This window comes from Mauremys mutica, chromosome 16 (assembly GCF_020497125.1).
Source record: "Mauremys mutica isolate MM-2020 ecotype Southern chromosome 16, ASM2049712v1, whole genome shotgun sequence".
Lineage (NCBI taxonomy): Eukaryota > Metazoa > Chordata > Testudines > Geoemydidae > Mauremys > Mauremys mutica.
The window spans coordinates 13,793,892-13,811,830 of NC_059087.1; the positions used below are offsets into that span (position 1 = coordinate 13,793,892).

The window sequence follows — 17,939 nt, forward strand, 5'->3', positions numbered from 1 at the left end:
CCGCCCATGGCTCCCCGCGGAGCAGCATCCTCCCGCTTCGCCCTGGCTGCCGCCGCTGCTGCTGCGAGCGGGGGGTGTGTGTGTGTGTGAACCCACGCGCGGGCTCGGGGACACCCAGGACCGGTCTCTGCGGACACATCTGGGGTTCAGGACGGGCGGGGGGCCGCATGCAACTGGTTAAAATTAGGAGTCCTGGCCAATCAGGATTCACTTGCCCGAAGTAATTCCTGTTACAGGAGCACCGCTAACGCACATACTTCAAAGGGTAATCGCCCTTCCCGCTTTCCAGCCAGGAGGTTAATAGTGGGGTGTGCTGATGAGGTCTCATTATCAAGGGCTGATTATGCATTTTCAGTTATTTGTAGAGTGCCGTACGTGATTAGTGTTTGACAGACCAATTAATATAACAACTCCTTGTTCCTAGGAGTTTAGATTTAAAATAGCCAGCAGCCATGACAAGAAATGGGGAGTGAAGAGGTATGGCATACTGTAGACCCACAGATTTGTATGCAATGAAGTATTAGAAATGGAACTGCAGTTTTCAAAATAAATGAGCAAGGTAGGTTTTTTAAAATATTAGCTTTCTTTTGATTCTCCTGCTAATTTGCAGTCCCCAGTCTTTGGCGATCGGTCTCCCTGTCAGTGCACATTAGTGAGATTGTACTACACTAGTGCCAAATAACTTGAAAACCAGAACATTTTTCACTTTAGATAATGTTGTTGAGCCAGAACATATGTTTTAAAAATGGAGCCTACATTTCTTGTGGATATTCCACAGCAAATGGAAGGAGAAAGCAGTCTTTTAACTTTGATCTCAGCTTGGTTGGTCAAAAGAGGAACATATCACTCGTAATACCATCTTGCTGTGAGTTATTCCAGAATGTCTTAGTTGGCTAGAGAAGTGTATCAGAGATTTAGATAGTAAATATATTTGTGGTGTTTGTGTTTCAGACCATCCATATTTTGAATAATTGCATGAAGGTTACTGTTTTAATTAACTATAAAGGTAGAATGTGTTCCTAATTTTGAGGCAGAAAAACTTCTAAATTCGTACTCAAATGTATATCTTCTAACATTCAGTTACCAAAAAAATCTTTACCTTCACTAAATTTCTGTTTTTATGTATTTCTTTAGAATTTACTTTAAAAAAAACAAAAAAGGTGAAAATGCACCATGGCAACGGTCCTCAGAATGCTCAGCGTCAGCTCCAGAGGTCCAGATCCTTCACAGGTAGTGAGGGAGAAGAGCAGCAGACAAACTTACCGCAATCCCCTGCAACTTCATTTGCTCCTTCTGCAAGCCCATCTGCACCACAGTCCCCCGGTTACCAAATACAGCAATTTATAATGAGTAGAAGTCCAGTAGCTGGGCAGAATGTGAACATCACACTGCAGAATGTTGGACCAGTAGCATCAGGAAACCAACAGATAACACTTACCCCTTTGCCAATACCAAATCCAACATCACCAAATTTTCAGTTTAGCCCTCAGCAAAGGAGGTTTGAGCATGGATCTCCATCGTATATTCAAGTTACTTCACCATTGCCCCAGCAGGTTCAGTCTCAAAGCCCTACGCAACCCAGTCCTGTACCAGTGCAGTCACTACCAAATGTTCGGGCAGGCACTCCAGGTTCTGGCTTGGGTATGTGCAGCCAGAGCCCTACTAGAGGATTTGTAGATGCTAGTTTGCTTGTGCGACAGATCAGTCTGAGCCCTTCAAATGGTGGACACTTTGTATATCAAGAAGGATCTGGAATTGCACAAATTGCTCAAGGAACTACAGCACAGGTACAAATTCCATCTTCTGGGGCACCAGCAACTGTACGAGAACGCAGGCTTTCACAACCTCATTCACAGACTGGTGGCACCATTCATCATCTTGGACCTCAAAGTCCTGTAGCTAGTGGAGCAAATATGCAACCTTTGACTAGCCCAGGTCATATTACAACTACTAACTTGCCACCGCAAATCAGCAATATTATTCAAGGGCAGCTCATGCAGCAGCAAGCACTTCAAGGGCAGCAGTTGAGCAGACCCATAGGATTTGATAGGGCTTCTGGTGGATTAATAGCTGGAGTTGGAGGACCACCTGCTTTTGGAATGACATCACCACCCCCTCCTACAAGCCCTTCACGAGCCACTATACCACAGGGTCTGTCTAATCTTCCTCTTACTCCTACGGTAAGTACAGGAGTGAAAAAACAACCTAAAAAATTGGAGGAGATTCCACCTGCCACCCAAGAAGCTGCTCAGATGAGAAAGCAGTGTTTGGATCATCACCACAAACAGATGGAGATTCTGAGGGAGACTTTTAAGGAATATTTGATTGAACTATTTTTCTTGCAACATCTTCAAGGGAATATGATGGACTTCTTAGCTTTTAAGAAGAAACACTGTGTTCCATTACAAGCATACCTTAGGCAAAATGACTTGGACCTTGAGGAGGAGGAAGACGAAGAACAATCTGAGGTTATCAATGATGAGGTAAGAAATCTATTGTTTAATAGTTTGGAATAAAACACTAAATGAAATTGTGGCAATTGGATACTAGAGTATTAGATTATACCTTAAATTATACCTTAGAAATACCTTAAATTTTATTTCTGATTGAAGTAATAGAGCAGACTTTTTAATGACGATTCTGAGTGAATTGTAATTTTGCTGTGTGAAGATTAAAACTGCAGGTTGGTTGGAGCATGCAATTGGAAGCATGTATTTTAAGAACAGAGGTAATTTTATAGAGGGGAAAAGAATTAGGGCTTTGAAGGAAAATACACTTGTTTACTCACTGATCAAGTTCATGTCAGTATTCAAGCCCCCGCCCCCCCCCCAATAGTTAAACTCTATCCTAAACCCACAGAAGATTGGAATTGTTGCTGGAAGCATGTTCGCTTATCAAAAATGATTATGTATCATAGAGTAATTTTAATTTATAAGTTATCATCATGTAATACCTACATTCAAAAAAAGAATATGAAAAACAACCTTAACTTGAGACTTGGCTTTTCTCCAAAGAATTTATAGTTTGTGCATAAAAAAAAAAAAGTTTACTTTTTTAATTAAACAAAATATTAAAGTTCTTTGAATGAATTCCATGCTTAATAATGGTAAGTGACTTGAACCAAATATGGGAACCAAATATGATGTGCAACTTTTCCTGAATAGTTATATCAGTGCATTTTAATTCTGATCTGCGATATCCCCTCTTTTCCATTTTGGTGGCCTATCTTGAGCAGAGTCTGACAGTTGTCTAGCAAGTAGTGGTGATGTCACGTTTGGCACAATGAGTGAATTGATACCACTTGAAACTCTTAAATACCCTTTTACAAATTATGTATTGAAAATAGGGAAGGGTACGTATTTGCCAGTTTGCAAAAAGATTCCATTCAAAAAGACTCAAGTATGTTTACAATTTCTATAACAGTTCCATATATCTTCAGTGAAAAATTGATGAACCTTTAAACTAAAGGATTACTAGTGACCCCAGCTTTGGTTTGAATTTGCAGGTGGGTCAGAAGTTGTAGCATAATGTATAGCATTTAGTATGTTTGATGGGAGAAGAAATTTAACTGCGACTAAGATCAGAAACCGATAATTTTGAAGAAATAATTTGTTTCTGCACACAGTAGCTTAAATTGTGGTAATAGGATGTCTTTTTATTTTTTATTATTATTATTATTTTATTATTTTAATCTGCAATGGGTGTCCATGAATTATTCCTTGTGGTTTGAAATTTATTGTCAAATTGTTTGCCTGTTCTTGTTGGTCTATTTATTTGTCACTAGCTGAAATGGCCAGGTATGTTGAGCTCTGTTGTACAAATTCAGGGGCAAATCCTCACCTGATAAATTGACATAGGTCCACTGAAGTCACTAGAGCTTTGACAGTGTACACCAGCTGAGGATCTGCCACTCTGTTTTTTTGGGTTCAAGTTTGCTCACTCTTTTTTTAGTTCTAAGGCATAGTTTAACTTATACAGACAGTTACATTTATGTTATATGTGAACAGCTAATTGCTCGTGAAAGTTGTAATCATTTTAACTATCGTAGGATTTTGCAAGCGGTGCCAATAAACTTGTTTGACTGTTCTAACAAATTAAGATAGCTTTTGCAAATCAAGGCACCTTTTGAGTATGTTCTTTCTTTGTATTTTTGGTCTTCCTCTCTTTTATTTCCCCCCCCTCTTTATCACCTTCTGCTAAAGCAATGCACCTCATCCCTTGCCTGGAAGGGCTGATCACTTTGGAAATTAATGGGGGAGAGAGAATGGTGGCTATGCTCATTGCTTAAATAAATGTTCAGCTCTCTTGAGTTCAGACTGTCTGTCATGCTAATTTGTTGTCAACTAGGAACTGAGATAATTAAATTTAACCCACACTGTTACTTAATCTGGATTTAAGACAGTTTTTCAGTGGTGAGAGTCATTGTAGGTAGTCTGTCCCTCACTCACTCTGTTCTGCTATTAAAAGTGAAACAGAACTCTTCAAAAATTGTCTATATTCAAACCAAACTGCACTGATGGTCATTTAGTTATAATCCCCTCTTCAGTGAGGCACCATCAGTACAGTGTAAAACAAGTGTGTTGATCAGTTTTAAGAACTTTTAAAAAGAAAATGATTCTCCCTTTTTTTTCCCCCCTCCCCCAAAATATTTTCTCTCAGGTAAAGGTTGTGACAGGAAAGGATGGGCAGACTGGTACTCCTGTTGCTATAGCAACCCAGCTTCCTCCAAATGTTTCTGCTGCTTTTTCATCCCAGCAGCAACCGTTTCAGGTACTTTTCAATGGTTCTAAAATGTAGTCTCATCCCAGATTTTTTTTCTTCATTCAGATTTGATATTTCTTAGCAGAATTCGTATTTTCCCAAGAGCCCATCCGTTGTCATCTAAAACAAACAAAAATAACTTTAAATCTTGAAACGCATGAATGTTTATTGGGTGTTGAGGAAGTTAAATCTATCTTGTCTCAAAGTTGCTGGCTTTTTTCATCAACTTTCAGTTTGAATGTTTTTCACTTTGGTTTGTTGTTTGTTTCCCTAAAGCATTTGGTTCATTTGTGCATTCTGCATAGTAGTAGTTTGGATTTCTCTGTGTGTGGCTTTGTAACTGTGGATTTCTTTTCAATTTCTTTTCTTTTCTTCTTGATCGATTGAAGGTTTTTGTATATGGCTGCAGAAGGTATTAGATTTTCTTTGCTTGCTATATATTGTATGATGCATTTTGTCTACCAAAAAAAACTTCAAAATGAGAGACATCATAAGTTACCTCACTTTCACTAGATTTATCATGGATATCAGATAGAAGAAATAAAAGTGTTTAGAGGGTCCCATTTTAGACAGAAGTTTGTTTTTTGGATGGAAGCACATTGAAGAAGGTATCTAAAGAGAGGAATGACACCTATAAAGAGAACTAATTATATGGATCAATGGAGATGCACTTTTAACACAGGCTAGCTTGTGTGTACATCACTGCTCTCTGCTGGGTATTTCAGACCTACTTCAGTGTATCCAGCTGTTGCCCTCTTGCAATTGGCCCACAAAGGATAAGCCCTAATTCTGTAGTTGAAATATTCTCTTTCAGCGCAAATGCTGTGCACTTCTGTTTTGGTGAAGATGATCTTTAACAGCAAACTGTACTTGATGGGCTGTATATCCCGCCTTATCTTGCAAATTGTGCAACCCCACTAACTTCATTCAGATTGCCCTGGGGCTTTAAGTCAAGACAGTATTATTGACTGTATTCACAAATATAATTAATACTATGTAAATTAAAAAAAAAATTAAATTGTTTAGCGAAGATGTGCTTGTTTACAATGCTTTTTAATGTGGCCAGTAATTACGTAGGTTTGAAAAGTTTTTGAAAGTTAGTCATATATCATCTTTTGTTCAATCCATTTAAAAAATATGCATTTGAAAACATTCTATCAATTGACTTTGTATAGCACTTGTGGATGTCAGTAAGCTCCAACCATACTAATGACATCATAGTTTCCATAGGAACTAAGTTACTTCAAAATGAAAATAGCAGACACACTAAAAATATACAAAGTGCTGTGAGTAATATGATTATTCCCAAGCTTTTAGCAGAAAAACGATAGTACACCTCACATCCTTACATCTTCTCTCTGTGGCTATTTATAAAACATAGTAGGTATCTTGATGAGTTCTGTAATTGAATTTGGAGTGTTGTAATTACAGTAAGTTAAGATTATTATGGTGGACATCCTGCCTGATAACCATATAGTACCCAGAACTTTTCGTTATTTTTAAGAAGATTCAGAACAATTTATTTTCTAGTGCCAGTGGTGTACAGTTGCATTTCATATAAAACATAGTGTTTGCACTCAAAAGCTTATGTTCTAAATTCAGTAAAAATAATGCAAATAAGTTGGAGGCATTCAGATACTAAATATCAGTCCAGAAACCTAAAACAAATAGACCTGGAAATCGAAGCCTGGAGCAGTCAGGCAGTAGTAGAAGGCAGGTGAAATACATGGGTTTAGAGTGGGCTTTGAAGGAGGAGAGTTGCTTAAGTTGTTGCTCAGAAAGACATTTGGTACAAATAGTGTCTGAGTTGGATATGTTAATTAATTCTGTGCAATTCTACGGTTGTATAAAAAGTGTGCATTGTTTATTCTAACACATTATTTGAAATCAGTCCTATTGTACATGTCTAAATTTATCATACTTTGCCAAACTTAACTGTTTGGGCCAGGTGTCTGCTTCAGACTAAAACTTCTTTGAAAGTTTTTCATATTGAATGTGGCATAACATTATGTATGTATGTATGTTAATATAAATAAAAGTAGTGAATTAAAAAGGAAACAATGAAGGCAGACAGGTAATCCTTAATCATTTGAGTACCATACTGGATGACCATATATGCCATATAGTTCTGGGCAGTGTCCACTGTGTTCACCTAAAAATTCTTAACTCAGATGAACATCATAATACCATAAACATACCACTAGTGGTTATAAATGTCCATCTATTATTCCTAGACTTGGACAGGGTCTTCATATGTGAGGTTGAGCAGAATACATGCTACAGTACTTAAGTACAATGGGATGCTATGCATGTAAAATATGTGTGTGTGTGTTAGTTTGTACTGCACAATAGGTCACTGAAGATTTTTGGATACCTACAATTTATTTCAATATCGTTTTGTGTTCACTTTCTTGTGCTTTATTTAAATTGACATGGCTTTCTATAAAAAAAAAAAAAAAAAAGAGGGGAGGGAGGAGAAAGGAGGAATCCCTTAGAGCATTGGAGTTGTGAATAGACTAAATGTACCATTTGAGAAATTACTGTCTTCAGTATAGATATATTTAGATATACAAAAGGTGTGTTATGATTTGTTGTGATAAATCCTTTGGGAAGTGCTTAGTATGCATTTGTGTAGTTGTTGCCACTTTCAACAGCCAATTGCACTTAGAGAACTTCAGAATGGTAAATTAATTCCTTTTTAAGGACTAGCATAATTTCCTCTCTTTAAAGAAAGAAAGAAAGCAGTTAAGAGCTTTCTTTGGGTAACCTTTATTTTTTGCATCATTAATCTCATAATAGAGTATGTGGTGATAGCACGGTTGCTAAAAGTGAAGACCTAACAATCTGGTTTGGAAATTTGCACAAAAAAACTGTGCACCCATAAACTCTCCTAGACTTTAAGCCCTCACCAGCAATGCTGTGGAATAGCTGAGGGCCAAAAGAGCCTGCAAATGATCATACAGACAACTTGCTTTACTTCAAAATTCCAATATTCATTTCACTAGCTGTGCCATTACATTCTAGTAGTCAGCTGCTTATGTCTAGTAGCAAGCTGGAATAAAATAAATGTAAGTCTGGGATCCAGAGAAGTGGAGCTGAAATTTGCACCTGGGTTGAGATTTTTTTATTCCACATTTTGATTCTGAGCAATTTTTTGGCCAAGTTAAACAGCTGACTTGTGGGGCTCAATCCTGAGGCATGCCAACCCCCAGCTTCTGTGGAAGCCCACAATGATGTTGGTGGCCTCTTGGTAAGCTTAAACTCTCTTCAAGATCCAAACTAACTTCATTCATATGCAGAATTAAAGTTAGCCCTTCATACTGAATTTTTTAAAAAAATAAATAAATTGTCTTTATTATATTTTACCATATTTGCTGGTTACTGATACTAGTAGTATGCAAGGGCTGTTTCTCCCAATCTAACTTGCCATATATTTAATTCTGTAGTGAGGTAAAAATATTCAGTTTTTGACGACTGGTTTTTTTAATGCAATAACCGTGTGATGATACATTCACTTAGGCCTGGTCTACCCTGGGGGGTGGAGGTAGAGGGGTGGAGGAGGGGGAGGAATGATCTAAGATATGCAACTTCAGCTCACGGTGGGTGCGGGATCAATGGCTGCAGCTCCCCGGTTGATCATCAACTCCGCTTCTGCCTCTCGCCGTCGTGGAGTTCCCGAGTCGACGGCAGAGTGTTCAGGAATGGATTTATCGCTTCTAGATGAGATGCAATAAATCGATCCCCGATAGATCGATTGCTACCCGCTTATCTGGCGGGTAGTGTGGACATACCCCTTGTTGTAACGTCATTGCAGCATCAGGCAGATGGCGGGAGGAGAGAGGTCTTGTATAAATGTAAATCCTTAATAGCAAAAGGAACCCAGAAAAATAATGGCCAAGTATATTTCTTCTCCCACCCCATATCCTAGTTTTAATAGCACTTTCCTTGAAACACAAAATTTATAACACACACAACTGATTTTCTCTTCTTAGTTAACATAATTATACTTGAAAGCTGAATGAAAGATGCTCAGGGTCACTTTATATAGCTTTGTTATAGGAGTATTTAAAAATTGCCAGAAGATACTGAACAAGTCTTACTTTTTAGAGTATACAATCATTTTGAAGAGCTAATAATACAAGTAGGTTTTCTTTGGATTCACTGTAACGTCATGTGTTGTTGTAAGGGAAACTGATGAGGTAGCTGAACTTTTATGATTTTTGGTTTTTTTAATAGCAAACGCACACAGGGACTCCAGTAACGGGGACTGTGAATACCATAGAAATTGAAGCTTTTAAGAGACAGCAAGCACTTACTCCAGCAGGTATGTTCTTCTTCAACAATTTAATTTTCTTTGAAAGGAAAATAGAAGATCCACTACTGCATAATTATTGAAATGTAGCTTTGCCTCACTCTGGCAATTGCCAGATCCTTTGGCCTATTTGTTGTGACTGGTATGGTGCTGTGTTCTCCACCTACAGCAAATGGGACTGGATTTGGTAAGTGTAGAAATACTAACAAGTCTGTCATTTGGCTGAGGAAAGTGAAGTTGGCCACCTTGAAATATAAAGGAACTCTGCCCTTGGAGCATATTCCTCATGAATGCTACACATGTGTAGTAGAGTTGTAGCTTTCTGAGCTAATATTGAAACCATGTGTAGTACTTTTGCTTTGTAAACTGAAACCATTCCATTATACCATGCCATAAATGGAATTTGAATATCACAGATTCGTCTAAGAGACCACGAATTGAAGTGGGCCGTCATGGGATGGTTTTTCAGCATCCAGGTGTGGCTTCAGGAGTTCCTCTACAACAGCTAATGCCAACGGCACAAGGTACTGTCACCACATGCCAATTGCAAATTAATTTAACAAGGAGATGTAAGTAATGGGACTAGAAACTTAGGCTCCTAGTCTTCTGAGATCCTAGTCCCACCATAGACTTCTCCTTGTAAATTAATTCTTGGTATGCAATGCCTGGTTTGTTTAAGGAGCTGAGTGATGTGCTCCAGTGGTGCATGTGGGCATGGAAGTATGTCACAAGTGCTGGTGCAAAATGGTTAGCTTAGGAGCTCTGGATCTAAACCAAGGGTTTCTGAAAAAAGTAGCTCCTTTTTTACTTTGGCAAAGTATACTTTGCCATATATGTGATAAATGTTGTTTGTACTTCATTGCTGGTGTTAGTTCATTGACGGTCATTTTTGGTCTAAGTGTGTTAATGTACAGCATCCTCCGTATACAACATTCAATGACTTTTGAGCGCCTGCCAACTCATAAATAGTTGAAAAAACAATTAGGAAACCCAGAAGACAATTTAGTAAAGATAATCCATTTTATTGTAATAGCAATTTTTGAATAAGAATCAAACTGCATTCCTTTGCATGATAGATTGTTTATTGTAATGGTGATTTATTTTTGTGATTGTGATGTGGTATTTTCAAAGTGATGGTATCTTATCACCAAGTAAGTAACAAGTCAAAACGTGTTGGCTGTCTAACCATTTTCTGGTTAAAGTAATAAAAAACACTGACACTTAAAATTCATCTGTGCTGATTTCCTCTTGCTTTGCAGGTGGAATGCCTCCAACTCCTCAAGCAGTACAGCTCACTGGACAGAAACAAAGCCAGCAACAGTATGACCCATCCAAAGGTCCTCCTGTGCAGAATGCAGCAAGTTTACACACTCCTCCACCTCAACTGCCGGGAAGGCTGCAACCTGCTAATGTCCCCATAACGTCTCTCCCCGCTGCATTGCAGCTTTCACAGCAACAGCCACAGATAGTAGAGTCTCCAGCCCAGCCCCAGATTCAGGTGAAGACCCAGCCCCAAAGTGTACCCATCACTTCTGCTCCACATAGCCAGCTCCCAACACCACTTCAACAGCAGGTACAGCCAGCACTCCATATACAAGGACAGACACCAACACAAGTGTCCCAGCCGCAAGCTGCAATACAGCAACAGGTATATAAATATGAATGTTTGCCTAATATGAAACGCTTACTCCTAAAACAACTCTTGTTGCAATAACTGGGAGAATGACAGCAGTCTGTTCTTATAAATATGTGACAGATGTTAAATGGCTGAAATTTTTAAACTCTACAAGATAAAATAAACTTATGTAGATGTAGCTTGTTGAGTAAAGCATTTGTAAAGCATTTTAAATGTAGTATATGGCTGAGGAGTGAAAACATTTTCTAGTGGATTAAAGTTTGGTCAGCATTTGGCCAGCTAACACAGTCTTCTGTAATGCAGTGTTAGATAGTATCTGATTATAAAGTTCCTTATCTCTCCACAGACTGTGACGCTGACACGACCATCTGCAGATGCTGCCCAAACTTCTCAGCGTCTTACAGCAAATTCATTGCCACCTACCTCCTCTATTCCACCAGCAGCTCTCTCAGGCACAGCACCGCTTTCTTCGTATCCAGTACAGACAAACAGAACCTCTCCAGCAACTAACAAATCACTGTCTCCTATTGCATCAAAACCCCCAGGCTTAGCCGTAACTACAGCACCTAAAACACAGAGCCCAGCTCAGAATGCAGCAGTGTTACCGCAGGATAGCTCTCAAGACAAGCTTGCTGAGCAAGTAAAACTGGTAAGATATTTTCTTTCAGAAACTAAAGACCACTAACATGAAGAAAGGTTACATTGTTGAGCTGTTAATACACACAGGAGAGTTCCAATTTTTATTTCTCGCATTTTTTGGTTGTTATATTTTATGCACTTCCAAAGAAGCTGGAGATAAAACTGCTAATGAAAGCAGTCTCCTTTGCTACATGCATTTTTCTTTTTTGTATTTCCGTAATATTGATCACACCTGATCCCTCAAGATGTACTGTTGTGGTAAGATAACTTTTCTAGTAAAATTGAGCCTGGTCATTTGCCTCTTTAACAGGACCCTTGTAGATTTTGTTTCTCCTAACAGCTAAGGAGGATTTGTAGTGAAATAGTCTTATCCTTTCTTATATTTTCCTTATATAGTAAAGCTCTGATTTCAGTAAAAAAGGATAGTTCAGTGTAGTTTCCGTAGGTCTTGTAAGTTGATTGCTATGCTTTCATACAAAGTGTCTGTTTGTCTTGTACTATTGTAATTCTTATTACAATTGAATCTCATTTAGTCTGTTAATTTTGGCACGTCAGTGCTATGTGCAGACTTGATTTGTTTCCCATGGTGTAGCATTACATTTAAATGTAAAATTTGTTTATGATATTGGGACTTTATAACACTGTTTTTTTTTATTCAGCTACTGTCATAGCTGCAGCCGGACAGAGGTATCTGTCATTGAAATGTATTTGTACATGACATATTTGTGGAGGGATTTATTTTTGTTGTTGTTTTTTGTAGGAAAATCAAATCCATCAACGAATAGCAGAGCTGAGGAAGGAAGGCTTGTGGTCCCTGAGACGATTGCCGAAACTCCAGGAGGCCCCGAGACCCAAATCTCACTGGGATTATCTACTAGAAGAAATGCAATGGATGGCAACTGATTTTGCTCAAGAGAGAAGGTGGAAGATGGTTACTGCTAAGAAGGTACTTTGAAATATGTTTTTGAAGAGAAATAACTGGTCTTGCTGTCAGCCATCTTTGTAACAATGTTATTGAAACACGTACGTTGTCTAGCTATAGTAAAATCCTTATGTTTTTAGATGGAAGGGAGTACCAGGAGTGTAAAGTATTGGCATTTCACCTAAATAATTGGCCTGATTTTCAGAAGTGTTGAGCACCTAGCATCTTCCATTGACTTTAGTGGCAAATGCGTTCTCAGCAGCTCTGAAAAACAGACCACTCATTTAGGTGCATGAGTAAGGATTTAGGATCCTAACGTTAGGCAAGTTTGAAAATTGTGGCCATAGTGCATGTGTCTCACATCAGTCACTCCCTCCCATCCAAAAATAAATATATAGCACTTTTATTACAAATAGGTATATGTATTCTTTTGGGTGGTTAATACTTTGTTTAGTTCTGATCAACCCATCTCATAAAAAATATAGCTGAAATTGAAGGAATTCAGAGACAGCAATGAAAATGAGGCATGAGGAGGTTTCTATATGAGGAGAGTGACAAAACTTTTAATTTAGTCAGGAGATTAATGAGAGGGAACCAGAATGAATGGTATAAAATAACAAATAGTACAGAGTAGGTAAAACAGGTACTACTGTTTATCTGTACTCATAATACAAAAGTAAGGGAATTGTCGATACTGAAAGATAAATTTGAAACTGATAAGGAAATGCATTAGTTATATATATATATTAAAAGTATGCGTCAGCCTTTAGAACATGCTGCCATAAGATATTTTTGAATAGAAGCATTTAGTAAAAGTTTAAAAAAAAAAAAATAAAAAAAAAGAATTAGACACTTCTATAGAAGAGAACATCCAAAATTGTGACCATTTGGTAAGTGCTTTTTTTTTTTTCTTTTCTCTTTTTAAAGGACTGTAACCCTTAACACCTCAGTACATAAATCAACCACTAAGCGTGTGTACACATCAAAGAAAACCTGTGGCTGGCTGGCGCCAGCCAACTTGTGCTCATGCTACAAGGATGTTTTGTTGCTGAGTAGACTTCTGGGCGTGGGCTGGAGCCTGAGCTCTGGGGTCCTCCTACCCCCAGAAGTCTACACAGCAGTGAAACAGCCCCACAGCCCAAGCCCTGTGATCCCGAGTTGGCTGGCACGGACCAACCGCGAATTTTTCTTTGCTGTGTTAGGTATAACCTCAGTGCCTGGGGATAGGAAGAAACTTCCTGTCAGGGAATGTTATTCCATGATTATCCATTGTGTTGATTCTTGAACCTTCCTTTGAATCATCTAGTGCTGGCCTCTTTTGGGGTCAAGATATAGGATTATTAAGGACCACTGGTTTAATTCAGTATGTCATTTCCTATTCTGTATTTTAAATTGTTGTGGTCCCTTCTCCTTACAGGCGATATCCTAACGCAGTGCACCACTTACCTTGTTGTTCAAAAATTTTAGATTATTTTAGTTTATATTTGAAATACTTATTTCACAAGGAAATTCTAAAGTATGTCTTATAAATTATTCCAGTAACCCATTAGGACTTAATTTTGCATTAGTAAAGTAGCCTTAATGTAAATAAGACCATAATCTAATAGACTTTTCTGTCTTTTTTGATTTCATAACAGTTACTTTTCTGACATAGAAAGATTATAGAAATATTGAAGATTAATTACACCATAGGTGCACTGAAACTATGCTACAGTTAACATCTGGTTGATGGGTAAAAAGTCTAATTTTAAGAAATATGGTGATGAATATTTTGAGGAAACCTCATTCAGAATCTAATGGTTTTTATTAGATGGTGAGAACTGTGGCTCGCTACCATGAGGAAAAGAAACTTAATGAAGAGACAGCCAGAAAAGAGGAACAAAACAAGTTAAGGCGCATTGCTGCCTCGATTGCTAGAGAAATAGAATACTTCTGGTCAAATATTGAACAGGTAAACTGTCCACTTCCTTAAAAAAAAAAAAATAAAAAAAAGTGTGACTGCAAGATTGTTTTAAAGTCTTTTTAAAATCTAGAGGCTCTAATCACATTTTTGTTGCAATTTTATATATTAGGTTGTTGAAATAAAACTGCAAATTGAATTTCAAGAGAAAAGGAAAAAAGCATTGAATTTAAGGAAAATTTCAAATAAAGGTAATTGTGTTTCAGTTTATTAAAACTGGGGTATAAATTCATGGCCCACCCTACAGTTTTTACATATTTGCGCCCACTTAGTCAAGTATGAGGTCTCATCTTTTTGACAGTAGAAATCCAAATTGTGAATCATGGTGTTTATTGTGTTTTACTGTTAGACCTTATTTATCTTGATGGTTTTTTCTCATGGATGCAATTAAATGTTAACATAAGAAACACAAAGTTGCTGAGTGACTGTTGGATGTCTGTAATAATTTTCCAGGGAAAGATACAAAACCTACAGAACACATTTCATTGGAAAAAGAAAGTGAGGTGGTAAGTCTCTTTTTTACTTGTTACTTAGAGTCTCAGATTTATTCTAAATTTTACTGCTTCTTATGAAATAACACTTTTTTTTGTCTGTTTCAAATAAACATTAAAGCTGCTTTTTTAGACTAACACACAAACTGACACTAAACAGTTTTTTGGAAGTTTAATTCTGAGTTTTTGCCCATAAACAATTCATCATTGTGGGTGCAGGGGGGAAAACACAGTATGTTGTTAGGAACCATAAACCTTTGACATTTGAATGTTCTGAATTTTGTGTGTGTCTGAGATTGATAATATAATACCTTTTGAAAAGAGAGTTAATGTTTATCCAGGAACCTATAAGGGCTTTGAAGTGGCCATTCTAGTGTTTAGGGATGAAAAAGATGTTTGGACGTTTTTAAAGGGTGTATTATTTACACAGTTACACATACAGGCTCTGATCCTACAAAGTGATCTCTGTAGCTGGACCTTTATATCTGCATAGAGTCCCATTGACATCAGTGGAATTCCACTCATGTGGATGCCTTTGATTGACTTTGGTCAACTTATTATACAAATATTGGTATGGATAGCTAGATTTAAAGAGGAACTGGATGGAGATTTAGCCTCCTCCTGTCCTAGAAGTCGTGTTTATATATTGGCTTTATATTCCCTGGGTTTGAACATTTAAATTATTTAATGCTAGGGTTCACTGTCATCTGGAAGGAAAAGAAAGGCAAGCACATCCTTGACTGATGAGGAAGGTTAGTTGCTTTTTAAAATTCTGTCTACGGTGCTTGGTGCATTTGTCTTTGGAAGTGTGGGTATGTATTTTATATATTTAAAAACTGAACACTAATTTTCAATCTGCTGATCCAGATACCCTGCATTTTTGCAACATACTTGCCAACCTTATCCACTTTGCAGCAAAGATTAAATAGCAGAGTGAGGGAAGGTACTTCAGTGAGGTTTTATTACCAAGACTTCACTCTTGTTACCTATTATACCCAATCCCTCCCTAAATGCCCAAGGAAAGAGATGAATAAAAAGTTTGTGGTATTGGCTTCTTCCATTGTGTGCTCCTTATTTGTAAAAATACCAGCTGAACTGAGCTACAGTTTTCACTTTAAGAACAAAATAATATTAATAAAGAGACCTTTTTAGAAGCATGGATGCTGGTATTGCTAGAACTTGGGAGTGGAAGAAAATCTTCTCTTCTGGGTCAGTATATCTGATTATAATTTTATCTCCTCCTCCTCTTCCCAGCCTCCAGGGCGATTGCTATACTGGATCAGACTAGTGGTTCATCTAGTTCAATATCCGGTTTGACAGCATACAGACTGCTTGAGAGGAAAAACTCCGGCAGTTGTGGGATAACCTGGCCCCAGGGAAAGTTTCCTACTAACACTCAAAAGTTCAAGGTTGACTTATGCCGTGAAGCATGAAGGATTCTATCCCTTCCAAACCTCTTTTGTTAAAAAGAAGGTAGTATCGTAATCCTGGATATTCTTGTTGTTCATATAAATATCTAATCCTTTTTGGAATCCTGCCAAGGTTCTCAGTGATATCCGGTTATAGTGAGATTCAGAGATACCTGAATAGTGACTTGCATAGCTTCTTGAGCTGATGAGATCTTTTGAACCTGTACACCTCAGTAGATCACAGATACGAAGGAATGGAGATGCTGCAATCTGTATGACCACTATCCAAAGTTCAGCAATTACACCGACACGAGGCTAGCTTAATGACCGTTCTCTCTTGCAAAATTCCACTGTGATATCCAATGCCTTTGACTTGGGAACAATCTCCAAAGCAGGCTTAAACTGGCAGATCTATCAGTCATATTCTGATTTTTTTATAGTTGTGTAACTAAGATGCCTTTATAAATGTGTGTTTTGGTGATAGTTGAAGATGAAGAGGAGACAATTGAAGAGCAGGAGGCTAAAGAAGGAAATATAAACCATCAAACCGAACTTTCTAACTTAGCCAAAGAAGGTAGGTATGTGGATTGCCTGTGGACACAAGTTTGCTACATATTGGTGGGGTTTGGAGTAAAATGCGAAAATGTATAGTAGTTACTATGTTTTACAAATATGGTAGCCATCAAATGAATGTTTTTCTGAATGCATTCAACTTTCAAATCATGTCTAGTTTGTATTCCTGTGTGTGTGTGTTTTGTTGTTCTTAATAGTGGACTGTGATGAATGTTAGTGTTTTATGGAGTGGTATGTATAATGATTAGCTAATTCTTGAGTAATTTGGTTTGAAAAAGAGTTTGTGTAAATGTTTTTATTTAGATGTTGCTCCTATACAAACTCTACACTAAAAGGGTCTCATCCAAATCTCCAAGTGCCCTTGATATACACTGAAAACACAAGCGCATTGGAGATGCAAATTAAAAATTGACTAACATGGCAGCAATTCTCCTTCTTCTCAGCTACCATGATCACTGGTCATGTGAGCAATGCTGCTTAAAACCCTCCACAGCACTTTCCCATTAGATAGAAATTCAACCAGCCTCAGTTGCCTTGGCTCTTCACCACTGCCTTCTCAACCAGAATAGCTTTTTAGCAAGTCTGGAAGGCTAGCAGCTTTGGTCTATTTCCGATCTTGACAAGCTAAGCATCAGAGGGAAAGGGGCCTTTCCAGAGGACGCTGTGCCAGTAACCACCTCCCTTTTGTAAAACTGTTCAGAGCAGGTGCATGTCGCTGCTGCGCAAAGTACCCCACAGAGATTTCCAATGTACTTCAGTTTTGATATCTAACAAGCCTGCTGTTTTTTAGTGCTGTGATTCTCCTAAGCAGTAACTGATTATCAGATTATATAGTGGGTTTGTATTGTGGTAAGAACCTTCTGGGTTGAGCCTACTGACTTTAAAAATGTCTCTTTGCTTCCATCTGTTAATTATCTTTAAAGTCAATTTCTCAATTGAGTACTGTGTGGATTACAACATATATCAAAGTATCCTTAACTATTAAAAAGTAATGTTATTGATAACTGCTAGTTTTTAGTACTAATATCCTTGTATTTGTTCTTTTAAAAACCTTCAGCTGAATTGCCTTTGGATGACTTAGTAAAGATGTATGAAGGTGCCTTTTCAGAGAATTTTCACTGGTCCCAGCCTAAACCTGACAACAAAGAGGACACTAGTGAAGAAGGTAAATTTATTTTTATTTTATTTTTGTTAGAAGAAACTACTAACATTCATTTGATTGTTCAATGGGCTCAT

At 37.8% G+C, this 17,939-nt stretch overlaps 1 protein-coding gene across 1 annotated transcript in view; it reads left to right on the forward strand.

The window, feature by feature from the left end:
* Nucleotides 1–424: 424 nt before the first annotated feature.
* Nucleotides 425–17,939, forward strand: part of LOC123351037 (E1A-binding protein p400-like) — a 63,985-nt gene continuing 46,470 nt past the window's right edge. The window contains exons 1-14 of the mRNA XM_044990128.1: nucleotides 425–559; nucleotides 1,135–2,483; nucleotides 4,660–4,770; nucleotides 8,998–9,085; nucleotides 9,490–9,597; nucleotides 10,333–10,721; nucleotides 11,056–11,358; nucleotides 12,109–12,294; nucleotides 14,081–14,221; nucleotides 14,343–14,421; nucleotides 14,684–14,736; nucleotides 15,416–15,473; nucleotides 16,615–16,704; nucleotides 17,761–17,868. Coding sequence (XP_044846063.1) covers nucleotides 1,167–2,483; nucleotides 4,660–4,770; nucleotides 8,998–9,085; nucleotides 9,490–9,597; nucleotides 10,333–10,721; nucleotides 11,056–11,358; nucleotides 12,109–12,294; nucleotides 14,081–14,221; nucleotides 14,343–14,421; nucleotides 14,684–14,736; nucleotides 15,416–15,473; nucleotides 16,615–16,704; nucleotides 17,761–17,868 — 3,031 coding nt within the window. The 5' untranslated portion in view covers nucleotides 425–559; nucleotides 1,135–1,166. The remainder of the gene's footprint in view (nucleotides 560–1,134; nucleotides 2,484–4,659; nucleotides 4,771–8,997; nucleotides 9,086–9,489; nucleotides 9,598–10,332; nucleotides 10,722–11,055; nucleotides 11,359–12,108; nucleotides 12,295–14,080; nucleotides 14,222–14,342; nucleotides 14,422–14,683; nucleotides 14,737–15,415; nucleotides 15,474–16,614; nucleotides 16,705–17,760; nucleotides 17,869–17,939) is intronic.